The sequence below is a fragment of the Pygocentrus nattereri genome, chromosome 9 (assembly GCF_015220715.1).
Source record: "Pygocentrus nattereri isolate fPygNat1 chromosome 9, fPygNat1.pri, whole genome shotgun sequence".
In the NCBI taxonomy this organism is placed as follows: Eukaryota; Metazoa; Chordata; class Actinopteri; order Characiformes; family Serrasalmidae; genus Pygocentrus; species Pygocentrus nattereri.
The window spans coordinates 42,076,215-42,103,190 of record NC_051219.1 but is presented as its reverse complement, the minus strand read 5'-3'; the positions used below and the strand labels follow the sequence as shown (position 1 = coordinate 42,103,190).

The 26,976-nt window shown below is 40.6% G+C and overlaps 1 protein-coding gene across 6 annotated transcripts in view; it reads right to left on the bottom strand.

Annotated features, from left to right (window-relative positions):
• myt1b (myelin transcription factor 1b) overlaps positions 1-26,976 on the bottom strand; it is an 81,281-nt gene that overhangs the window by 39,984 nt on the left and 14,321 nt on the right. For all 6 annotated transcript variants that reach the window (XM_037541190.1, XM_037541191.1, XM_017720158.2 and 3 more), the window contains exons 2-6: positions 26,616-26,716; positions 14,520-14,574; positions 13,643-13,673; positions 4,368-4,636; positions 809-1,681 (exon numbers count right to left, since the gene is read on the bottom strand). In XM_037541190.1, coding sequence (XP_037397087.1) covers positions 809-1,681; positions 4,368-4,636; positions 13,643-13,673; positions 14,520-14,574; positions 26,616-26,716 — 1,329 coding nt within the window. The remainder of the gene's footprint in view (positions 1-808; positions 1,682-4,367; positions 4,637-13,642; positions 13,674-14,519; positions 14,575-26,615; positions 26,717-26,976) is intronic.

Genomic DNA, 26,976 nt, shown 5'->3' with positions numbered 1-26,976 from the left:
TGTGAGTCTAGTCCAAATGATGCCCGACTCAGGAAACATCCTTATTAAAGAAGGCCGAGAGGAAGACGTCGTCGGAAGACACATAAGCTGGACGTCCGTCCGTCGTTTACCCGGATATTATTCTTCTATTTAACAGAATATTTACGGGATTACCCACCTCATTCAATCGGATAGAAATTGTATTCCGAATGGCCTCAATCAGACTGGAGTATTACAACTGAGGTGTTTACATGGACGTATTCTATTGCAATTGAGCCAATAGTATTAGCTTAATTGCAATAATAGTATTATTAACAGGTTATTAAGTTGTATATAAATGTGGCTCTTGTGTTGAGGGTAATTAAACTTTCTAAAAGTTTTTATAAAAGCTCTTTAAACTCCAAAATTAGTCCTTCTGTCCCACTTTACCTGGATATGCTCCAGTAGAATATAGATGTTTATATTATTAATAAACCACTTGTCGATTCCTCATATCGTTAAGGTTATCGCATATCGCTAGGGTTAGGTTTGAGATTAAGGTTAGGTTTAAAATTAGGGTCAGGGTTAAGGAATAAAGTAAAAATACAGTAAAATAAACAGCTATTTACTGAAATGTATTATAAATGCAATGTCACTGCTTTAAAGAACCTTTTCTGGCCCCTTTATTTAGGATGTAGAAGTTAGATGGACCTCCAGGAGTTCCCAGTGAGTGGAAGATGTAGAGCTTTTAGAAATGTTCATGTAAAAACTACAAACCCAGGGTTAATAACTGAGACACTGTATTGAAGCTGGGATGTAAATTATTGTAAAGGTACATTTTCAACTATACCTTTGCCATAGTAACTCTTGCGCAGTTGCTCCATGTGTTTGATGGGCCGGTCATCTAGATGGAAGTAGCGATGGTGTTCAGGAGTGTGTGGGAATTCTCGGTGGCCTTTGACCTGCTGGGCTTTGAGGGCGATGGCCTGCTCCAGTAGGCCCAAGTTGCCCCGCATCATGTCATACATCTCTGACTCATCCGCCACCGTTGAGCGCTGGGACAAACTGTCGTTGTCCTCCTCTTCGTCATCATCATCATCATCTCCGTCTTTGTCGTCCTTTTCTGACCCCTCAGACCGCACCTCGATGAATACTGGAGCTACCGAGGCTTTGCTGGAAGTGTAGTTCTCTGGGGATGAGGGCTTGTGGGTAATGTAGTCTTCGTTCATGTGGGATCCCTGAGCTGCAGTGATCACAGAGGGGTTGAAAAGGCTATTCCGTTCTTTCTTCTGCTCTTCGACTTCATCATCTTCATACTCTTCCTTGTATGTCTCCTCCGTATGTGGCTTCCCATGATGCTCACACAGATGTACGTTGATCTCCTCTGTGAAGTACTGGTGGTCTGACTCTTCTTGTCTTCCATTCTGCATCCTCTCTTCCTCCTCTTCTGTTTCCCCATCCACTCCATTCATCTGACCTGTTGGTTTGGCTGCCTCTTTCTCTCTTCCCTCTTCTTCCTCTTCTTCTGCTCTAGTCGGGCTGTCCTCCGGTGTCTCCATGGTGACAGACTGCTGCTGTTGTTGTCGTGGGGACGTGGCATGGTTATTACGGTTGCTGAGGTGCAGTAGTGAGTTGGCCACTATGTGCTGGTAGCTGGAGAGGTCATCTGTTCCTGTAGCTTTAGGTTTCTCTGTGCTGGATGCCTCAATGATCATGCACTCCTCTGTGGGAGACAGAACAACAGCTGGGTAACAAGCACTGCTTTAACTATGATTAACCCTTCTAGATTTGCTATACTATCAAAAGGTACTTAAGTAAGTAGTAAGTACTAAGTAGTGCATCACTGGTGGAACACAAACCTGTATCGCCATTTAACAGAATTGGGAAATGCCAAGAGATTTTTACGTTGTGTCAAAACCTCATGGTGAACAGACGAATAGAAATGCTCCAAAGTTATTTCAAATAAGATTTTGTTACATTAACTTACACTGAAAGTTCATGAAAGTGTTTTTCCTTCTTCAGTAAAAAGAAAGTTCATGAAAGTTTTTCCTTCTTCTGTAAAATTACCATTTTAAAGACATGATGCTTTGTTCCAAAAGTGATGAACAGATCACCTGCAGTACTGTGCAAAAGTTTTTGGCATCTAAGCTCATTTTTACAACAGTTGACCTCAGCAGTGAGTTTATCACAATATACATTAGAATAAAGTCGTATTCATAATTCAAATAATCAGAAAAACTATAAAAAGTAACAAGAATTTCTCGGGTCCATATTTTTCCTGGACACCTTCACAGCCGCCACAGAGACTCGTTAATATCATCAATTACATCATGAGCTCAATTTACTGAGCACTGATTGGTCAAACCAGGAGCTGCTTTTAAACTACATATAAAACTGGGCTTCCTCGAGGAGCGGCTTGGAAATGGGTAAACAAACACACTAACATCCAGAACATCACTATATATATATATATATATATATATATATATATATATATATATATATATATATTTATATATAAAATCATTATTCATTTTCTATAAATTTCATTTATTCAAATATTAACACTTTTCTCAGCAAATAAACACAAACTACACAATTAAGTAGATTTTGAAAATGTGTCTTGTGTGCCTAAGACTTTTGCACAATACTGTAAAGTTATGTAGTTAAGAACATTTGCATTTAATTTGTGTTCTGTATCAATAGCGTTGAGGCTGCACCTTTAAAACATGACTTTTCAAAGATTTTTGCTGATGTTAACATTGTAAAAACATGTTTTCAACATGATAAAAATGTCTTTTTCTTTCTGCAGTATTGATTTAGTATTTCTTTAGTATTGTTTGGATGTGTAGAACCTAAACTTTTGACAGTTTACTTTCTGTTTTTAAATGAGCCAATGCAAAATAATTACCAAATGATGCCATACTTTTGTTATCACTGGCATTAACTCTGACTTCTAGGGCTTAACAAATCTATCATAGAGTTAACAAAAGTAACACTACCATATTCAATATTACAGTTAATTGCTTAAATAAGAGAAACTTGTCTCTCCAAAATGGAAAATTCTCATTTACTTGCAAAACACATTATTTTCACATAGTGCAAAAAATACTGTTGGTGTCAAAGTTTCAGGCTAATGAGGTATGAATTTGATAAAAGATTAGCAACACTAATTTTTTAATGCCTTTAATGCAGTTTGAGCCTCAGAACCATCCATAGTTCCAGTATAAAGCCCAGCTACTAGTGCTGTATGTTGCTCCATGATGGTAGCCCTCTAGTTCAAATGCAGCTTTAAAATGGCACCTTCAGCTAATGGCTCTTTTGAAAGCCAGTAATTTCAGCTACTGCCATGCTGTGAATGAATTTTTCATCAAAGTACATTCAGTCTGAAGTTTCATTTACAAGCAAATCGCTTCGGTATCAGGAATATCAGTAATTCACACTACACCACGCTGGACAGGGCTCAAGCCAGATCTATGGAGAAATCAATGAGCAGCAAACAAACAAAAGCAACAGCAAAGTGAAAAGCTACAGTTCTCCACAAAACATGACGGAATTAGCAGTATGAGAGTCGGAGGGCTACAGAGAGGAGTCAGAACATGCTGCTACTACTGACTGTCAGTGGCAAATTGAAAACTGTGCACACTCTTTAGAAACCACATGAATTTCTGTTCATTTAAACATGTTTCATGTTCATTTCGTATGTATTTGGAACTGGGCTACACAAGAAATATTAATGCTATATTCTCAAATAAAGGTTATATTAATGATGTGTGTTTTCCACTAAAATGATCTGTTATTCCCGTCAAATCCTCATTATATTTGGAATTGTTACATATTGATATACATTACTTTCTAATTAAGCCCTTCAAATACATTCTGATGATGCTTTTGCCCAGTCATATAGATGCAGCGAAATGAAATGCTTTAAATGTACAAAATCTTTCTCAGGGTCAAATTTAAGCCAATAACAAATTCTATTAACTGTGAATACCTTCAATATGAATGTGATTTATTGATGATGTATTATTCTATTCACGTGGCAGGCCTAAATAAATGAAAGTTGACGTTTTGGTATGACAGAAGTGAAACAGAAAGCGAGCTTCACTCGAATTCTCTGTAGAACCACTTCTGCGTTTCACTGAATGTTTCTCAAGAAATGTAATTAAAACGAACTGAAAGGTTCCTCTCCTGCTTTGCTCTGAAGTACCTTCATAAGTACCTTCACTGGCACCTTTGTTTTTAAGAATGTGTGATGAGGAAATACTTCAGTGGATTTCATGATTCTATTTCTGAATTCTTTTCAACTCTCTCATGTTGGGCTGGTTGGGCTGTCCTCCTGTGTCTCTATGGCAACAGGCTGTTGTAGTCACGGACATGTGACAAGGCTGTTGCATTTTAACCCTCACCTTCATCAGCCTCGTCTGCGTCGTTGCTCTCAGGTTTCTGCTCCTCTTCCTCCTGAGGCTGACACTGCTGCTGGGTTTCTGCGTCTTCTTCCTCGTCCTCTTCCTTCATCTCCATCTCCTCCCCACTGCCGTCGCTCTCGGCGTTAAAACAGTCGTCCATCGCCAGTTTCAGGGGATGGGACTTCCTCTTGGAGACCGGCTGCTGCTGCTGCTCCACCTCCTCCTCCTCCTGCAGCCTCCTCTTTCTGGCCACTGGGCAGCTCAGCGTGCTAAGGGAGAAGGAGGAAAGGAATGGTCTTTTGGATGAATGAGTTGGGCCTGAAATTCACACCAAATGGCAACATAAAGCTGGCTGTACATACAGAAACTTGCATGCAACTAGACTAGTTATAGGTAGAAAGTTGTTGCATACAACATAGTAGTTAGAGAAAAAACTGATGCACTGATTTAACTTAATTCAAATGTGTGCCTTATGTCCACATAATATGCCAAAAGCCAAGAAAAACAAAAAATTGAGTTCGTTTACATGCACTTAATAATCCGATAACTGCAGAAAATCTGATTTTGTCAGTAATCCGATCAACGTGTTTACATGCACGTGAGTATTCAAGATAATGCGAAACTCCAGGTTTACATGAGTCAGACAGTAATCAGATTTCTGCTTTATAACCAGCCAATAAACTCACAGAAGAAGACGTGACGTAAACGTAACATAATACTCGAACATCAACATGAACACACATCATCTAGAAGACGAAGAATATTTAAATCCTTCATTTCGTCAAGCAGGTATTTGGTTTCAGCGTCACTCCAAAAGTGTTTTGCTGCGTCTCTCGGCATATTTCCGGTACCGCTGTCTGTTTTCGCACATGCTCAGACTGAAATCCGAAAGAAATCAGAGTAAGAGTTCACATGCACTGAGAAATCTGATTACTGAGCTAAAAGCCAGCCTCTTTATCAGATTCCTAGCTAGGTCTATGGTGTTTACATGACCGTTTGAATAATCAGATAACTGCAGAAATTTGATTATGATCGGAATATTGAGTGCATGTAAACACACTTGGTGTTGAATCAATATATCGTCACTGTCCAGAAGGAGACGTATTTCTGGGACAACAATTTATCGCTTTTTTCAGTGTAACAACATTGGTAGCTTATATTCTTCATATATTGCACTGTTCTGGTTATATACAGTCATCTGTGATGTGTTATTTAGACTGCATTAGCATCTTTGCACAATATTAAAAATGAGAGGTCAGTTCAACTCAAGCTGACACAGTAACTGATTACAAGGCTTTTCTTGAGGTGACTCAGATTGAGGACACCAGAGTTCACGCAACTCAAACTTCTTAGTTCAGTCAAAAGTTCTCCTCATGTTTTAGTTCTGCATCTCAGTGAGTTAGAGGTAAATAAAGTGAACTTGTTTCTTATGCTCAACTTCCCCACTAGCCAAGACTCTTTCCATCACACTGCTTGACATTTTTCCTCTTGGGTACACAATTACAGATGGCTATGGCATCTCTGGGGCTCAAACTCACAACCTCCTGTTGGGATGACAGCTTAGTCCACCGCTCCACGTGAAGCAGCTCAGATTTTGTGTCTGCAAATGTTTAATATGCTGGAGAAAATATTAGTTGTTTTAACCTTAAAGCACAGATTCGTCTCATGTGGTGCAACTGTCTGATAATGCATCCCAACATCAGGAGGTTGTGAGTTTGACTCAGCAATACCACAGCTGTCCATATCTGGAAGCCCAAGAGTAAAATATGCCAGCTGGGGCTGTGTGATAGAAGGAGTGACTGAGATGCAGATCTAGAAACAGTAACTGGGAGAAATTTTGAACTAAGAAGTTTGAGTCGTGTGAACTCCAGCGTCCTCAAGCTGAGTCACCTCAAGAAAAGCCCTGTAATCAGTTACTGTATCACTTTAAGTTAAGCTGACCTCTCATTTTTTAAAGTGAATCATTTTCTGTGAAAGGAGGAGAAAATGAACAACCTACCTACGCAGATCACAATCTATAAGGCTAACAAAGCAGGAAAAAGCAGCCGTTTAATTTAATGTTGGCTGTCTAATTAACCTCTTATTCTCTGGGGTAGATTTGGTTTGTCCATCTGAATTTTTGTGACCAAGTCATAAGGCAAATTATTCCGTGACTGCCTGGAATAAATGTTTTTGTTTTATTTTTATTTATTTATTTTTGGTAAAATCTCCCCTCAAATGAACAGAACATGAGTTTTATGATCTCCACATATCACTACACGCTTACAATTTACTGCTGAAGGCCAAAAATCTCAGACGCTCTTTGTGTTGTTTTCTAAAAGTGATGTTTCCAGAGCAGATCACTGAAGAGACGCCGTCTGTTTATAGTTTAGAGCCCAGATTTGGGGAAAAACGGCTCGACTTTCAGTAGAAAAACAAAGTTCAGCTTCTTTTATTATAAGGGTTTAAAATGACATCACCGTCTATTAGACTGGAGAGAAGAGCTACAGCCTCACACGACGCCCAGCTTCTGAATGGAGCTTATGGAATATGAACGTTATGAAGAACATGACCAAGTGCGGTTTGGAACCAACGGTGGTCTCAAGTTGAAGTTGGAAGTTGGAGTTGAAGAGGTTAATTAACTTGTAAATTCCAAGTTAACTAGCAAATAAGCAACACTGTTCCAAGAGACCATTTCTGTTTCATATTTTTGGTGATCATATCGTTTCATGTGGCCGTGTATGCCCTTGGCTGTTTCATGAAACTTTCATTTCATTTCATTGGGGTGGCTGCAACTGTTGCGGCAGCATTTCAAACAAGTTCTAAGTGAACCGCAGGAGGCTTGACATTATGCAACTCAAGTGAAACCTAGTTCAATGTAAGTTTGAAGCAGCTAGAGTTGAGTGAAAGTTTCAGCAAGAATTGCAGTTCCACACAAACCATGCAAAGAACACACGTCAAGCAATGAGAACTGAAAAGGAGGAATGATGCAATGCTCTGCATGACCCAGGGAGGGCGCTGTGCTGGCTAAAAAGCATTATACATTAGTCAATTGACTGGAACACTTAATTATACCACAATCAAACAGGAATAGAGAAGGAGAGAGAAAGATGGCAAGAGAGAGAGAGAGAATAGCAGCGGAGGGCAAAATTCAATAAAGCCCTCACCTAGAAAGCCTGGCTACTGAAGCAAGACACAGAGAGATCTATAAACACGATGCATCTAAAATGGCCTCCTCAACAGATACACATGTAAATAAAGGCAACTGTAATATGTTTCCAATAAGCCTGAGACATCACTCAATGCCCTCCCTACAGGCTTTAGAGAGAGAGAGAGAGAGAGAGAGAGAGAGAGAGAGAGAGAGAGAGAGAGAGAGAGAGAGGGGAAGGAGGGTGACAGAAGAAGAGCAGAAGATGAAAGAGAGAGAGGGAGAAAGGAAGAGAAAGGGTCAGAGAGATGAATGAAGAGATGTGAGAGAGGGAGGGGGAATAAATAGAAAGAGAGGCACAGAGAGAGACAGAGAGAGAGTAAGAGAGAGAGAGAGTAAAGAATGGGGAGAGAGGCAGTCAGAGAGGACGAGAGGAAGTGAGGGGGGGGTGAGGTAAGAAGCGAGAGAGGGAGGTAGAGAGACAGAGGAGAGGGAGAGAGAGAGAGACTGAAGAATGGGGAGGAGGGTGAGGGGTGAGAGAGGCAGAGGCAGAGAGGGAGGGAGGTGAGAAGCAAGAAAGGGAGGCAGAGAGACAGAGTAAGAGAGAGAGAATGAGAAGAGGAGAGGGAAAGAGAGAGAGAGGGACAGAAAGAGAGAGAGGGAGGTGAGAGCCAAGAGAGTGATACAGAGAGATAAAAAAGAGAGACAGAAAGAAAGAAGGGGCGAGAAAGAGCCAGAAGGAGGGGGAAGAGAGAATAGAGAGGCACAGAGAGAGAGAGAGAGAGAGAGAGAGAGAGAGAGCAAGAGAGAGACTGAAGAATGGGGAGGAGGGTAAGGAGTGAGAGAGAGAGAGAGAGAGAGAGAGAGAGAGAGAGAGAGAGAAGTGACTCAATGCCCAGTGTAAAGGCCACGAGAAAGAGAGAAAGTGAGAGAGAGAGACTGAAACAGAGAAGGACAGTGGCCAAACACAAGGGAAGGTTATGTTCAGATAAAGACTACGGTGACCCGACGGCTCTGAGTCAGAAAAAGACCACTGGCTATGAGGGAGTGGCGTAAGGAGCAAAGAAGGCCTATAGAGGAATATCAGCTATAGAGGACTACAATCTACAGAGGACTCAAATCTACAGAGGACTGAAAACTACAGAGGTCTACGCACTATAGAAAACTAAGGGTTTAGCGGCTTCTTTATCTTTCATACCTTCTGTGTCGGGCATATTTGCCACTGATATGGCCAGAACCATTGCATCCCGGCGTGGGACAGCTAAACGGGGTCAGAAGTAGATCAAATTAACTTTGGGCTCAAACCGACGTCCATTCTCCACCCACAACTGTGAACCATCGTAGGAACACCTGCATTTAAAGCAGCGTTAAATGCAAGTGATCTCTCTTTTGCGTGCCTGTGGAAGGTCACACTATTAGAACAGGCTGAATGTAGTTTCTCATACAATTGAGCTAACGTCAGCGCCAGTCTATGAGGAGCCTGGCCGCTTCCTATTTCCTCCATTATATCAAAAACAGGACTGTAAAACAACAGAGGGCGCCCATGAGTGAGTCCTCAATAAATGGGAGTAAATTGTGCTCAACGGCTAAAAACAAAGTTAAAATAGTTTCTAATCACTCACTAGAACTTTCCTTTAATTTTAGAGAGCAGAAGAATGTATTTCACACAAAAAAAACAACAACAAAGAAATCTCACTGATATATTTCATTTTTTCTGCAGCAGACGGGTTTTGGGCAGCAGAGCGCTGGCATTACTGCTACTGAATGCTGACCGGTTGGTGAGCCGAGCAGCTCAATGACTGTTTACACTCATTGACGTCATGAGGCGCCGTTTTAAACTCCTATAACTATCGAGTTTAAAAGCTCTTAAAAATATAACAGCGGTGTTAAAATGTTTTATGCTGTTCTGTGTTCAGGAAATGATTGTATTCTTTTACATAAAGACAGACGTTTAAGCGTTTATAAACTATATAACATCTTAACCTATTCATTCTGGACTCGCTCGGGAGCGCCCTCTAGTGTTTGAAAAACCCATAGGACATTACAGAGTGGGAACTTCTCTGCTAATATTAGCGTGGGGGCAAATTCTTGTCAGTGTCATCACTCAGCTGCCTAGATTTGATTATCTAGAAGAACACAATGTAGCTCATTAGTGTAGCTAAACTACTAAACACTAAATAAACACCACAGCGGTTCAATTTGAATAATTCACGTTATTGTTCTGAGCTATGATTTTGCATTAGGTTGAATGGGGTTCTGAAAAGTTTGCCCAAGCTTGAAATAGTTGCTAAGGATAAACTCATTTGTGAGAGGAGCACTGATGAGTCAATAAGTGCTTAGATTTTAAAAACTCTGCTTTTACTATATGCATATATACTATATGCAAACGTCAAACAACTGCTTTGTTGGCCATTACAGTCCTTAAGCCTTTATTTCCAAACACATCTTCTGTTCAGAACCCTTTCCCAGTCTCCTTTCATCAGCTATCACGCCTCTCGGTCGGGCAGAATGAATTACAGAGCCAATTACCATTTGCACATATTTAAATGTGTGGTAAACAAATTCCCCTTCTCCACACCTATGTGCTTCCCAACGGTGAGGCAGGAGCAGAGCAGGCACGTGTTGTTGAAATGTACACAAGAGAGTACATGAGGGAGCAGCAGGGACTACAGCAGGGCCATTTATGAGCCTGTCATGAAAGACGATAACCTGTGGCCTTGCATATGCATGAGAAGCGTGTTAATAGGCAAATTACATGTAAGACTATGTGTTAATGCAAATGTGAGAGCATTCCTGTGATTAAGGGTAGCAAAACAAAACAATGACAATGAACTGAAACTGAGAATTTGAGGCCCAACACATGCCCTAACGCACCCCCGACGCCGTCTACCACTGTGAAGTCTTTAGGTAACTCTGTAGCTACTGTGACTACTTCTAATATCGCTGCTGTCAGATCAAAACCTTGTATCTCCATTTTTGTTGCTTTTCAGTTTGTGACATAATTTGGAAACGCCTGTTGTCCTTTATATTGTGTGTAAATTTCATGATGAACGGATGAAGAGAAAGAGTCCAAAATTACTTGGAAAAACGTCTGGTTCCATTGACTTCCATTACAAGTAAAGTAAGTTTTTTCCTTCTCCTGTAAAGTTGCCATTTTGGAGATACGAGGTTAGTTTTGATATGTTAGTCAGATCATTACAACAGTGTGTATGAATACACTCACCAGCCACTTTATTAGGTACACTGTTCAGCTGCTAGTTAACACAAATAGCTAATCAGCCAATCACACGACCGCAACTCAGTGCATTCAGGCATGTAGAGGTGGTCAGGACAACCTGCTGAAGTGCAGACCAAGCATCAGAACGGGGAAGAAAGGGGATTTAAGGGGCTTTGAACGTGGCGTGGTTGTTGGTGCCAGACGGGCTGGTCTGAGTATTTCAGAAACTGCTGATCTACTGGGATTTTCACGCACAACCACCTCTAGGGTTTACAGAGAACGGTCCGAAAAAGAGGAAATATCCAGTGAGCGGTCAGCTGTGTGGGCGAAAATGCCTTGTTGATGTGAGAGGTCAGAGGAGAATGGGCAGACTGGTTCCAGATGATAGAAAGGCAACAGGAACTCAAATAACCAACCAAAATCGCTGAGGAACGTTTCCAACACCTTGTTGAAAGTCTGCCACAAAGAATTGAGGCAGTTCTGAAGGCAAAAGGGGGTCCAGCCTTTTACTAGCAATACCTAATAAAGTGGCCGGTGAGTGTAAATCCTTTCATACAGACTACTGTAGTCTGGACACTCACTAAAGAAAGCCAGCAAAGCTTTCATCCTAACAAGACAACACAACAGATAATTCATTACTTTCTCAAAACACCTTAATTTAGACTCCAGTATTCATTTATTTTGGCTGTTCGTTAGAGATCACATTGTCAGGACAGAGCTCTAGGATGTCTTTCTCTAGGCTCTTTGCAGTAAAAAGTGTTGTTGAGCTCCGTAGCTCAGTAGTGTAGCATTTTAATCTGGAAACTCAGTACTATGCGGAGACTCTTAGCAGCACTGTAGTGTCGTCGTATTCTGAGTTGTGTTACACTTTCTCAGCAGGTTTCTAGCAACATTATACAAATCTTGTCCAGATTTACAGGCCAAGTGAATATACGCACATATGTGCTCTTGCCGTTTAAGGGATTAAACCACATAAGTGTTTAAGGCATGTAAGAAAATACAGCAGCTAGCTATATAACTGACCCTCATGTTGTTGGATATGGCAGTAAATCGTGGCCTCGTAAACTTCACGGCATGCTTGACCGTGAAATGAGAAACGGGAGCGGGAAGTGTCTCAGCTGTAGGAGCTGCTTGACTGAGGCATTTCAGCCCACACTGGTTACTGCATTGCAAAAGTACACCCAAGCAAGGTATGGATGAACCTGACAAGGTCAACATGAAGAACCATATAAGACTGTGTGTGTGGAGGGGGGATTTAAATTAATATAAAATATACAGCCAAACAACTGGCAATCATCCATGGGGGTCCCTTTAGTCTTTCACTTGCTGGTACAGTCAGTAATTTAGCCTGTCTTCTAATCTCTTCCCCTTTAACTTGATCTGTTGCTGTTTTGAGGTAAAGAACATGCTCTAACTATGGATGTGCATCGGTTTGATACTTGACTTCCCATAAGTGTAAGAAAAAAACATCCATAGAAGAAAAGCTGACTTGGGCTTGGTTGAATACAAGGCTCTAGAGCTGCCTCTTCAGATGAGATGATGAGCTAACACCAGAGCTCTCAACTTTGGCATCTGATGAGGACTTCTGTCTTCTGTGCTCTTTAGTGGACAATGTTTCTAAGGCTATGTTCACATTATCAGGCTGAAGTGGCACAAATCAGATTTTTTGCCCTAATATGACTGATGTTTTCAGGACTGTGTGGACGCAAATCTGATCTCTTCAATGCAACCTGAGTCACTTTCATATGTGGTCCTAGACCGGATACGTATCTGATTATTGGCCATGTGACCTTAATGCGACGCTCAGAACGGAATTCATGTGCTTTTTCCACTGTTTGTGTGCCGTCATTCAGCGTTACCATGGCAGCAGCGCCAAACAGACATTAAAGCCTGTAAACGGTGGAAAAGCAGCTCATCTCACCTTTTTCTCCTCCGTCTGGCTCTAATAATGAAGCTGAGGGTTGATCAGAGTTAATGATCTTCTCAGCGAAGCTCGTTCTGCTCGTTAGTTTGCGCTGATGATGCAGTGATTCAGTCACGTGACGTCACTGAGTAGGAGGAGCTCATGAGGGTCATTTCGGGCCGGTTCATCACATTAATGACAGATTTGAGTCACTTACCTAAACAAGTGTGAACCATCGAGTCAGAGAGATCGGATTTGAGCAACGAGGCTTGTAATGTGAACAGAGCCTAATTGATGTTTTATTGAATTGATAGCATCCTTAATGTCTCTGATGTACTGTGATAAAACACGAATACCCCAATTATGATTGTTGAATCATGAATCATCATGAATGATTAATAGAGTACCTGAGTTCCTTATGTACACAGATCTGAGCCTAAAAATGTGTACATTTTATGAGAGATGTGACACTCAGAAACTACAGCAAGGAATCCAACAATAAAGGCAGCATGGCGCTTTTTTACATAATGATACAAAACACAGTAGCACAGTAGCTCCAGTCGTACGTGCTGATAGATTTTACTATGTTACATATTATTCTGGTCGTAGATTTTGATAGGGATGTTGGCAAAGTCTCAGGACATAATGCAGACTATACATTGGTATAGTGTAGTGGGTAACACCTCTGCCTTCTATGCTGTAGACTAGGGATCAATCCTCCACCTGGGTAAACACCCTACACTATACCAATAAGAGTCCTTGGGCAAGACTCCTAACACCGCCTTGGCCTACTTGTGTAAAATGATCAAATTGTAAGTCGCTCTGGATAAGAGCGTCAGCCAAATGCCGTAAATGTATATACATTAGATTAGACAGTGTTAAGGGAATTTTCCTTGAAATGACGTGTTGGGATCTTACAGTAAGACTGTGGTTGAACACAGACCTGAACAAGCAGCTTAAACATGATACACAAACACACAGAGGCAAAGTGTTGGCATGTTTTTGCACACAGGACAAATCTGTCATACCTTAGCTCCTGTCCTACAATCTCAGTGGGAGCTGTGGACAAAAAAAAAGGGAGAGACAATGAAGAAGGTAAAAACATAAGCAGAAAAACAGAGTGCAAATAACCGCAGGGAACTACGATCAATAACTCAGGAACGCCTAGAGATCCCTGGAGAGCACATGCAGAAACATACATGACTGCATTAGCAGGAAAATACACACATGCCTACACGCAGCCCAGAACAACTGATTCAGCCAAAACATCCAGGCTTGATGAGGGACAAAGTGTGCAGCTATATGCAGCTTTCAGCGCAAAACTGATGATTAATTGTTGCAGTTGAATAAAAAGCAAAAAAAAAGGGAAATCTATAGCAAAACAGCACCATCAGCTGTAAACATACCCTTTAAAAAAAAAATCAATGCCTTCGAGAATGACACTTATGCTGAAAATGAGCAGCAGCAGAAAACACAGCGAATGCACTATATTATGTAGGTCTTCAGATTAAAGCAGCGTTTTAAAGCTTTTCATTACGACACGTTTTGATACAGGCAACAGCTCAAAGGGAGACATGCAGGATTTCAAATCAGAACATCATTTTATATTGTTCGCTGTTTCGTGATGTAGGCCTGCATTTCTGTATCTTTCATCATGCTCCCTCTCTGCCTGCTCTCCACACTGCGCTCGGCCATAAAGCCTCTACCAAAGGTTCTCAGTGTTACGTGCATAACAGCACACTCGGTCTAGAAGGTCAGCAAGCAGGAGCCATTTGAATGGAGCTGAAAACTGATGCTTAGCTGACCGGCAGAAATGATGCTTAGCTGACCGGCGGAAGTGATGACTCTAGAGCCGGACAGAGGGGAGAGAAAGAGAGGAAGAAAAAAAAAAAGAGAGAGACTTACTTCTTCCTCCCTTGGACCGTGTGCGCGTCCGCTTGTCATCAATATCCAAACTCATCTGTCACAGCAAGAGAAATAAAGACCGATAAAAATGAATGAACAAATTTTACACGTACTGCTGTCTTTGTAAGAACGTGTGTGAGTTCTGGACCTGAATATTGCGTGAACCTAACTCTCATCTCTAACCTCAGTAATAAAAATGAAAATTTTAGTTGAAATGTTTTTTTGTTTAATAAAAAGCTAGATAAATGACCTCAATATATAAAATGTTCACCCTTTTCTACTGTCATATGAACACTCTGTCCCCTTCAGGAGCAACCGCACTCCCACAGACGTGATGGGAAAACTGTAAACTAAAAATGAAAGTGAAAACAAAAAGTGAAAACACTACAGACGTGAAAGGAAACTATAAATAATAGAAAAAACATAACAAGAAAGGAAAAACAGGAACTCCCCAAAAAACCTTACAGTCAATGCATAATCGAAAGGAAAATTACACTCTAACAGAAGTGAATGAAAAAAAAACTACACTCCTACAGAGATTCATGTAAAAACTACACCCCTACAGAGATTAATGTAAAAACTACACCCCTACAGAGATTAATGTAAAAACTACACGCCTACAGAGATTAATGTAAAAACTACACCCCTACAGAGATTAATGTAAAAACTACACCCCTACAGAGATTCATGTAAAAACTACACCCCTACAGAGATTAATGTAAAAACTACACCCCTACAGAGATTAATGTAAAAACTACACGCCTACAGAGATTAATGTAAAAACTACACCCCTACAGAGATTAATGTAAAAACTACACCCTTACAGAGATTAATGTAAAAACTACACTCCTACAGAGATTAATGTAAAAACTACACCCCTACAGAGATTAATGTAAAAACTACACTCCTACAGAGATTAATGTAAAAACTACACCCTTACAGAGATTAATGTAAAAACTACACCCCTACAGAGATTAATGTAAAAACTACACGCCTACAGAGATTAATGTAAAAACTACACCCCTACAGAGATGAATGTAAAAACTACACCCATACAGAGATTAATGTAAAAACTACAGCCCTACAGAGATGAATGTAAAAACTACACCCCTACAGAGATGAATGTAAAAACGACAGCCCTACAGAGATGAATGTAAAAACTACACTCCTACAGAGATGAATGTAAAAACTACACTCCTACAGAGATTAATGTAAAAACTACACCCCTACAGAGATTAATGTAAAAACTACACCCTTACAGAGATTAATGTAAAAACTACACTCCTACAGAGATTAATGTAAAAACTACACTCCTACAGAGATTAATGTAAAAACTACACCCCTACAGAGATTAATGTAAAAACTACACCCCTACAGAGATGCATGTAAAAACTACACCCCTACAGAGATTAATGTAAAAACTACACCCCTACAGAGATTAATGTAAAAACTACACCCCTACAGAGATGAATGTAAAAACTACACTCCTACAGAGATGAATGTAAAAACTACAGCCCTACAGAGATGAATGTAAAAACTACACTCCTACAGAGATGAATGTAAAAACTACACTCCTACAGATATTAATGTAAAAACTACACCCCTACAGAGATTAATGTAAAAACTACACCCCTACAGAGATGAATGTAAAAACTACACCCCTACAGAGATGAATGTAAAAACTACACCCATACAGAGATGAATGTAAAAACTACACTCCTACAGAGATGAATGTAAAAACTACAGCCCTACAGAGATGAATGTAAAAACTACACCCCTACAGAGATGAATGTAAAAACTACACTCCTACAGAGATTAATGTAAAAACTACACCCCTACAGAGATTAATGTAAAAACTACACCCCTACAGAGATTAATGTAAAAACTACACGCCTACAGAGATTAATGTAAAAACTACACCCTTACAGAGATTAATGTAAAAACTACACCCTTACAGAAGTAAATGTAAAAACTACACCCCTACAGAGATTAATGTAAAAACTACACCCTTACAGAAGTAAATGTAAAAACTACACCCCTACAGAAGAAAATGTAAAAACTACACCCTTACAGAAGTAAATGTAAAAACTACACCCCTACAGAAGAAAATGTAAAAACTACACCCTTACAGAAGTAAATGTAAAATCTACACCCCTACAGAAGAAAATATAAAAACTACACCCCTACAGAGGTAAATGTAAAAACTACAGTCCTACAGAGGTAAATGTAAAACTACACCCCTACAGACGTAAATATAAAAACTACACCCCTACAGACGTAAATGTAAAAACTACACCCCTACAGAAGTAAATATAAAAACTACACCCCTACAGACGTAAATGTAAAAACTACACCCCTACAGAAGTAAATATAAAAACTACACCCCTACAGAAGTAAATGTAAAAACTACACGCCTACAGAGATTAATGTAAAAACTACACCCCTACAGAGATTAATGTAAAAACTACACCCTTACAGAGATTAATGTAAAAACTACACTCCTACAGAGATTAATGTAAAAACTACACCCCTACAGAGATTAATGTAAAAACTACACTCCTACAGAGATTAATGTAAAAACTACACCCTTACAGAGATTAATGTAAAAACTACACCCCTACAGAGATTAATGTAAAAACTACACGCCTACAGAGATTAATGTAAAAACTACACCCCTACAGAGATGAATGTAAAAACTACACCCATACAGAGATTAATGTAAAAACTACAGCCCTACAGAGATGAATGTAAAAACTACACCCCTACAGAGATGAATGTAAAAACGACAGCCCTACAGAGATGAATGTAAAAACTACACTCCTACAGAGATGAATGTAAAAACTACACTCCTACAGAGATTAATGTAAAAACTACACCCCTACAGAGATTAATGTAAAAACTACACCCTTACAGAGATTAATGTAAAAACTACACTCCTACAGAGATTAATGTAAAAACTACACTCCTACAGAGATTAATGTAAAAACTACACCCCTACAGAGATTAATGTAAAAACTACACCCCTACAGAGATGCATGTAAAAACTACACCCCTACAGAGATTAATGTAAAAACTACACCCCTACAGAGATTAATGTAAAAACTACACCCCTACAGAGATGAATGTAAAAACTACACTCCTACAGAGATGAATGTAAAAACTACAGCCCTACAGAGATGAATGTAAAAACTACACTCCTACAGAGATGAATGTAAAAACTACACTCCTACAGATATTAATGTAAAAACTACACCCCTACAGAGATTAATGTAAAAACTACACCCCTACAGAGATGAATGTAAAAACTACACCCCTACAGAGATGAATGTAAAAACTACACCCATACAGAGATTAATGTAAAAACTACACCCCTACAGAGATGAATGTAAAAACTACACTCCTACAGAGATGAATGTAAAAACTACAGCCCTACAGAGATGAATGTAAAAACTACACTCCTACAGAGATGAATGTAAAAACTACACTCCTACAGAGATTAATGTAAAAACTACACCCCTACAGAGATTAATGTAAAAACTACACGCCTACAGAGATTAATGTAAAAACTACACTCCTACAGATATTAATGTAAAAACTACACCCCTACAGAGATTAATGTAAAAACTACACCCTTACAGAGATTAATGTAAAAACTACACTCCTACAGAGATTAATGTAAAAACTACACCCCTACAGAGATTAATGTAAAAACTACACTCCTACAGAGATTAATGTAAAAACTACACCCCTACAGAGATTAATGTAAAAACTACACGCCTACAGAGATTAATGTAAAAACTACACCCCTACAGAGATTAATGTAAAAACTACACCCTTACAGAGATTAATGTAAAAACTACACTCCTACAGAGATTAATGTAAAAACTACACTCCTACAGAGATTAATGTAAAAACTACACCCCTACAGAGATGAATGTAAAAACTACACCCCTACAGAGATGAATGTAAAAACTACACTCCTACAGAGATGAATGTAAAAACTACAGCCCTACAGAGATGAATGTAAAAACTACACTCCTACAGAGATGAATGTAAAAACTACACTCCTACAGATATTAATGTAAAAACTACACCCCTACAGAGATTAATGTAAAAACTACACCCCTACAGAGATGAATGTAAAAACTACACCCCTACAGAGATGCATGTAAAAACTACACCCCTACAGAGATTAATGTAAAAACTACACCCCTACAGAGATTAATGTAAAAACTACACCCTTACAGAAATTAATGTAAAAACTACACCCCTACAGAGATTAATGTAAAAACTACACCCTTACAGAGATTAATGTAAAAACTACACCCTTACAGAAGTAAATGTAAAAACTACACCCCTACAGAGATTAATGTAAAAACTACACCCTTACAGAAGTAAATGTAAAAACTACACCCCTACAGAAGAAAATGTAAAAACTACACCCTTACAGAAGTAAATGTAAAAACTACACCCCTACAGAAGAAAATGTAAAAACTACACCCTTACAGAAGTAAATGTAAAATCTACACCCCTACAGAAGAAAATATAAAAACTACACCCCTACAGAGGTAAATGTAAAAACTACAGTCCTACAGAGGTAAATGTAAAACTACACCCCTACAGACGTAAATATAAAAACTACACCCCTACAGACGTAAATGTAAAAACTACACCCCTACAGAAGTAAATATAAAAACTACACCCCTACAGACGTAAATGTAAAAACTACACCCCTACAGAAGTAAATATAAAAACTACACCCCTACAGAAGTAAATGTAAAAACTACACCCCTACAGAAGTAAATATAAAAACTACATCCCTACAGACGTAAATGTAAAAACTACATCCCTACAGAGATTAATGTAAAAACTACACCCCTACAGAGGTAACTGTAAAAACTACAGCCCTACAGAGGTAAATGTAAAACTACACCCCTACAGACGTAAATGTAAAAACTACACCCCTACAGAGGTAATTGGAAAAACTACACCCCTACAGAAGTAAATATAAAAACTACACCCCTACACAGGTAAATGTAAAACTACATCCCTACAGAGGTAAATGTAAAAACTACACCCTTGCAGAAGTAAATGTAAAAACTACACCCCTACAGAGGTAAATGTAAAACTACACCCCTACAGAAGTAAATGTAAAAACTACACCCCTACAGAGGTAAATGGAAAACCTACACCCCTACATAACTAAATGGAAAAACTACATGCTTACAGAGGTAAATGGAAAAACTACACCCCTACATAACTAAATGTAAAAACTACACGCTTACAGAGGTAAATGGAAAAACTACACCCCTACAGAGGTAAATGTAAAAACTACAGCCCTACAGAGGTAAATGTAAAACTACACCCCTACAGACGTAAATGTAAAAACTACACCCCTACAGAGGTAATTGGAAAACTACACCCTACAGAGGTAAATGGAAAAACTACACCCCTACAGAAGTCAATGGAAAACTACAGCCCTAGAGAGGTAAATGGAAAACTACACCCCATATTGAGGTAAATGGAAAACCTCATCCCTACAGAAATAAAGGGAGTAAATGGAAAAACTACACCCCTACAGAAGTAAATGGAAAAACTACACCCCTACAGACGTCAACTGAAAACTACACCCCTAGACAGGTAAATGGAAAACTACACCCCTACAGAAGTCAATTGAAAACTACACCCCTATAGGGGTAAATGGAAAACTACACCCCTACAGAAGTAAATGGAAAACTACACCCCTACTTTTCAGAAGAACTGAAAAGAAGAAAACATTATGCCCCTATAAAAGTGAAAAGAAAATAATAATATAATATAATAATAATAAGTGCTGCTGTAGAAATGAATGGAACAAACTAATCTCTGATTGAAGTGAATGGAAAACTACCTTCCAAAAAATATAACAAATTCCACTCCTGTAGAAGTGAAAGTAAACAAACCACTCCATTAGAGAACTGAAAGAAACTACAGTCCTACAAGGTAAATGAGTGAATGGAAACTATGGAAATATAAAAGCAAAAGGAAAAACTACACTGCCATGTCTGTCAAAACAAACTACACTCCTACGAAAGTGAAAGAAATTCACATTTCTATCAAAGCAAAAAGGAAAAAAAACACATTCATGTAAAAGTGTAAGAAAATACACCTCTATAGACGCCAAAGGGAAAATACTCTACACCCCTTTCCCTCTCTCTTTTTCTGTCCTTCTTGCTCTCAATCGCTTCACCACCCTGCAATTTGCTGCACCTGAACAATCAATATGATTAGCCGGTGCTTTTTTGGGGGTGGGGGGTTGGGTGTGCGGGGCATCTGCGAGGGGGGAGAAAAAAAAAAAGCCCATTTGTGATCGAGGCCCCATGGGATGCGTGAGTGGTAATTATAATAGTAATAATACGCATAGGGCTAACAATAATACAAACACAGTCACTCCAAATCACTGTAATTCCTCTCTAGTAAGGCCCTCGCGCTGCTGCGTGCACTAGACTGGCGCTTTCTGGCACAAAGGAGCAGGTGTCAAACTCTGTTTCGCGCACGCACTCGCGCTAGAATGAGCTCACTCTAAAGCTATCGGCAGTTTTTAAGGCACAATGGCACCATTAGCCTTGATTACCAGAGTGTGCTGAAAATCGAATGGCCTTCATGCAAATGCCCCCTCCACCCCCCCCCCCCCACCCCCGCAAAAAAAACTCCCTCCCATTGACCCTGCATCTGAACTCCACTTAGCAGCTTTGTTGGAAGAAGGCCCCTAAACCTGGCAGGAGCACAGTGGAGTTAAACACAGGAGTTTCTCTTTCCCTCACACTCTCTTTCTCCTCCTCTTTCTCATCCCCCCACTCTCTCTCTCGCTCTGGCGCTTCCTGCTGATATCTGTCTTTTTTTCACAGGGCGGGATAAATGGGGGTTGTTGTGCGTGTGATGGGCGTGGGGATAAAAAGTTGGTTGTGTGTTGGGGGGGTGGGACGGCTGCGTGCATCCGGGTGTACAGGTGCAGTGACGACCATCTCTTCCTTTCTCACACACACACACACACACACACACACACACACACACACACACACACTCGCAAATGCAACACCCTGGACTTTTTTTTTTTTTTTTGAGCAGCTTGTGCAACAAGCCGGCTTTGTGCTCTGAGATCGGAGCTCAAACGCGGCGCTGAACTTGCTGGCTTGCGAGAAAAGTTTGTTGCTCGTGCCCATCAAAAAAGGCCAGCTGAGATGAACGCCTCTGTGTCAGGAGGCGCCGTCAGTGCCCCCTCTGTGCTCCTGAACCGTGGCGGCTGACCCCGAAACACAAAGGGCAGGAGCAGATGAGCCCCGTTCATTTTCTCTCCTCTTAATGATGATACTGTGCTCCGCTTTCTCTCTTTCTTCTCTCTCCCTTTCTCTCCTCCTCACTCCCCCTCTCTCTCATTTCATTCCTCCCCTCTTTAGCTGATAGTCGACACATGAATCGCGCAGGCAGTAATAGAGACTCACGTTGCTTTCATGTTTGTGTAACCATAGCTACACGCGCGTTCCTTTCAAATAGGTAAAACACATCTGAGTTCGCACCCCCCCCCCCCCCCACCCCGCACTTCTTTTTTCAAATTCCACCTCATTAAATTTGTACTCTTGCAAAAAAAAATAAAAAAATACATAAAAAAGCCTGTCAGAATGGTGCGGCCTGCTCTGCTTCATCTACTTCATCCTATATCTCTTTCAAAGGCCTTTTTCAATGTTATGCTAGAACCTGTCCTTCGTCTCAGGCTTTTCTTTAAGTCTTTAATTGCGGTCTTTGACCGGAGAATGTGCATTAACCAGAGAAGGTAGAGAAGAGACGGAGCCAGAGTGTAAGTGGAAGAGAAAGAGACAAACAGGGAGAAAGTGAGTGAGACAGATAAGGGAAAGAGATAAGAGAGACATAACAAAAGAATAAGAGGAAGAACGAGAGAGAAATAGAGAGATACACAAAGAGCAAAGACAGTAAGATATAAGAAAGAGAGAGAGAGAGAGAGAGAGAGAGAGAGGATAAATGAAGGACAGAGAGCAAGAGAGGCAGAGAGAGATAGAATGAAAGTGATAGAGATGCACAGAGGAGCAGAGAAAGTGAGAGAGCCAGAGAGTGAGAAAAAGTGAGATATAATGTTTGAGAGAAACTGATAGAGAGACATACACAGAGTTAAATGGAAAAGAGAGAGAGAGAGAGAGAGAGAGAGAGAGAGGGAGAAAGAGCAAGAAAGATGCAGTTTAAGAGAAAAAGAAAAAGAGAGCGACATGGAGAGTGAAAGAAAGAGATACACAGAGAATGAGAGGAGCAGAGAGAGAGAGAGAGAGAGAGAGAGAGAAAGAGAGAGAGAAAGAACAGAGAGAGGTGCACAGTTTAAGTGAGGAACAAAGGAAGCAAGAAAGAGAGAGAAAGCAAGAGATTGTGTATTTTTCTTAGTCTAAGAAAGAAAAAGAGAGAGAGAGAGATACACAGACAGTGAAAGAGAAACAGAGACATACGTAAATAGTTAAAGAGAGAGAGAGAGAGAGAGATACGCAGACAGTGAAAGAGAAAGAAAGACATACGTGTATAGTTAAAGAGAGAGAGAGCAAGACAGAGATACACAGTTTAATAGAGGAACTGGGAGAGAGAGACATACACAAACACTGAAAGTGAGAGAGAGAGAGAGAGAGAGAGAGAGAGGGAGACAGAGAGAGGGGGAGATCATGAATTCTACAGAAAGCGTAGAATAAAGGCTGTTGGTTTTTATTAGTTAGAGTAAGGGGAGGTGCGCGTGTGCCTCCCTGCAGGCTGTGTGTGCTGCATTATTAATTATGTCCCTCTGCGCTCTCCGTATAGGCAGGCGGCGGACCTGCTCCCTCTCACTGGTCTGACAGCTCTATGTAAATTGCTGGCTGGGGGCAATGACTCCACAAAGAAGGTCACCTCTCCTCCCCTGGTGTGAATAAATGAGCCTTTTATTCATCTCCCCCGTTTACATGAGGAGTGCCAAACCCGGTGCCGCTCGGCAACCAGCGGCCAAGTGACAGGGCGACTGACGGCTTGGAAATTACCTGTGGACAGTGACGGACAATTACAGGAGTCCGATGCCGTCGTCAAGGAGATCCGTCCTGCCCGTCTATTATAAGCAGAGGACAAGTGGATTTAATGGAAGCACTGACTGACATGCAGCTGGGCTTACGTTTGTGTGTGGGAGTGTGTACTACCTGTATATATGTCTGAGCAGAACTCGCTTGTCACTTCTGTCGGAAGAAAATCTCAGTTTTTCAGTTTTTGACATAGACGCCTGTTGTTCTTTATATTGTGTGCAAGTTTCATGAAGTACGGACCAAAAGAAATGGCCGAAAATGACATGGTTTCCCAAAATGACTGGTTTCCTTGACTTACATTAAAAGTAAAGTAGGTTTTCCTTCTCCTATAAAGTTACCGTTTTGGAGATACGAGGTTTTGATCCAACAACAGCGATACATACTTACATATTTGAGCATCTGTACCTAAACGTGCAGTCCTTGACATTTTCTGTGCGTATGCTCCAATGCACGCATTATATGCATGTGTGCTTATGTATGTGTATGTAGTATTTGCATAGGCACTTACATTGTGCACCCATATATGCTGTACTTGCATATCACTGTTGTTGGATCAAAACCTCGTATCTCCAGAATGGTAACTTTACAGGAGAAGGCAAAAACATACTTTACTTTTAATGTGAGTCAATGGAACCAGAATTTTTTCCAAGTCATTTTGGGCTGTTTCTTTTGGTCCATTCATCGTTACATTTACAGACAATGTAAAGGGCAACAGGCTTTTTCAAATTATTTAAAAAAACTGAAAAACTGTAAAAATGGAGATTTCCCCCAATAGCAGCGATAAGTATTTAGGTGTGTGTCTGCCTATGCTTTATTATTTCTCTAGTTGACAGCTGGGACAGGCTCCAGCACCCCCCTCGACCCAGAAGGATAAGCGGATTAGATGATATATATGTGTGTGTGTGTGTGTGTGTGTGTGTGTGTGTGTGTGTGTTTATTTAGTCCCAACCCCCTGTGTATGTTAGACTTTAACACAAACAAGCTAAGCACAAGCCTCCGATTCCTCCGCAGCTTCCTAGACACTGCTGATCTCTCAAAGTGTGGCATTATCTAATTGAATGTTTTTAAAAGCCGTGCCTGCCCCTTTAAAACATATCAAATGGGATCGATAAATCAATCGCTTCAGTTGCTTCAGATGAATCCTGTCCATCAGAGGCAAAGTAAAAAAAAGCATTTATATATATTTACAAGCCCCCTGGGCTCTCTCTCTCTCTCTCTCTCTCTCTCTCTCTCTCTCTCTCTCTCTCTCTCTCGCTCTCTCGCTCTCACCTTCCACCTCTATGACCTGTATACACATCTCTCCAATGAGATTCCTATTAGTGCAATGAAAGAGATGGAAGGCTGCGCAAAAAACAGGCTGTTCCAAAAAGAAAGGCATAAAAAAGACTGAGGCACCACTCAGAGGACAAAACACACACCTAAGCAGAAGTGGTAAAGGGGGAGGAGGGAGGGAAAGGGAGCAGGGGAGAGAGAGAGAGAGAGAGAGAGAGAGAGAGAGAGAGAGAGAGAGAGAAAGGGAGAGAGAGAGGGAGAGAGGGAGAGAGAGAGGGAGGGGGCCTTTTTTATGCTGATGATTTTTTTTGATGAAAATAGAGCAAACAAAAGCAGCTCAAGGACATACCCACTTTCAAACCTCTATACCCCCCACACTCCCCAAATAATGCAAGAAGCCTCCTTTTACCTTTTGAAATTTTGGAGTGTTGGACAGACAAAAGACACAGAGTCCCAACAGCGTATAGGACACTTTGTACATGCACAGATCATTTTAAAGGAAGGTACGTTGTTTCTACCCCGACTGGTATCAGGCCAAGTTGATATAAACTGTGCAGGACTTTGTTATAGTGGTTAAACCCTTGCGTGGTGTTGATGTGTTCGTTAAAATATCACAAGTGTCCAGCGTAGGGTTCTCTTTTAGCAGCTGTAGCCAGTCAGCAGCCTGTCCATGTTGTCCACCCTCACTCACACACACACACACACACACTAATAGAAGCCATGTAGGAGGAGAACAGAGGGAAGGAGACAGCACCTCCACACTTTTACTCCCCGCGGGTTCAGCCCAGCACCACATATGTAATATAAATGTGTGGGGGGTGAACAGAGTGAAGACACTGAAAATGGGTTATTTTATATGTTCTTCACAGAAAAGAGGCCAAGAAATCTGGTGTTGAAATAATGCTTAATCACATCATTTTTCTTTTGATAAGCACTGAAAATGGGTCCCACAGACCTGAACACCACGCAAGGGTTCATTCAGTCACTGTCAACCCATTGGACAACTGTTAAGTCACCAAATCGCAACTTCTAGTAGTTTGTGTTCAAGTCGGTTAGCCACTTATAAAGTTATAATTAATGTGTCCATGTGGAATCAGGGACTGTACTGGCTTGTGATGCACTATAGGAAAGGAGCCTTGATACTTTAATAAGTGAATTAGTGAATTCCAACAACTTTAAGGTGTAAATATTGCTGACACAGTTGTTCAGTTGTGCATACACAGCTTTTACAGTCTCAGTGGAAGAACATTACTAACAGCATGAGACACATTGGAGCAGCTACACATAACCCCAATGTCATCAGGCCTAATGTCAAGTGTCTGCTAGAGGGGTATAAAGCCACCCAGGATTGGGCTGTGGAGCAGTGGAACTGCTGGAGTGCTGGAGCTCCATCATGCTCTTGTGGCTGAAAGCAATCAACTCTTCACAGCAAAGGGGGGACAAATTTCCTATTGATACCCTTGATGTCAGAAGACATGTAGGTGCCTATTGTGTGGCATGCTGTGTCAGAATTTGTAAAACTCACATTTATTACTCTGCCAGCTGAATGAGAGCAGCTGCTTTGTGATAAACCCAGAAATCCACAAGTTTAAAAAGGCTAATTACTAATCCCTAAAGCACCACGGGACTCGCCGCTCCTCTCACACCACAGCGAAGGAAAAACTTCTCTGATTGTTAAAGAAACACTGGAAGCTGGGAAACCTGCGCACACTGTGACTGGATGTGTTGAACAGGTGGGACTCACTTTGACTGGTTGGCTGTGTGGTCTAAGAGAGGGCCGGCAGCGGCTGATCTTGTCTCCTCGCGTCCAGCGCTGGTTCAGGAGCTCCCCCCGATACTCATTCTCTGTTAGAGAGAGAGAGAGAGAGAGAGAGATGAAGAGTGAACAAAAATAAGGACCAGAATAAGATAGCAGGAAGAAAATGGGATCAAGGAATGGAGGAAGGAAGTGGGAAGGAGAAATAAGAAAGAAATGAAATGGGGAGGGAGGAAAGAAAGAAAGAAAGAAAGAAAGAAAGAAAGAAAGAAAGAAAGAAAGAAAGAAAGAAAGAAAGAAAGAAAGAAAGAAAAAATGAAATTGGAAAGGAAGGAAGGAAGGAAGGAAG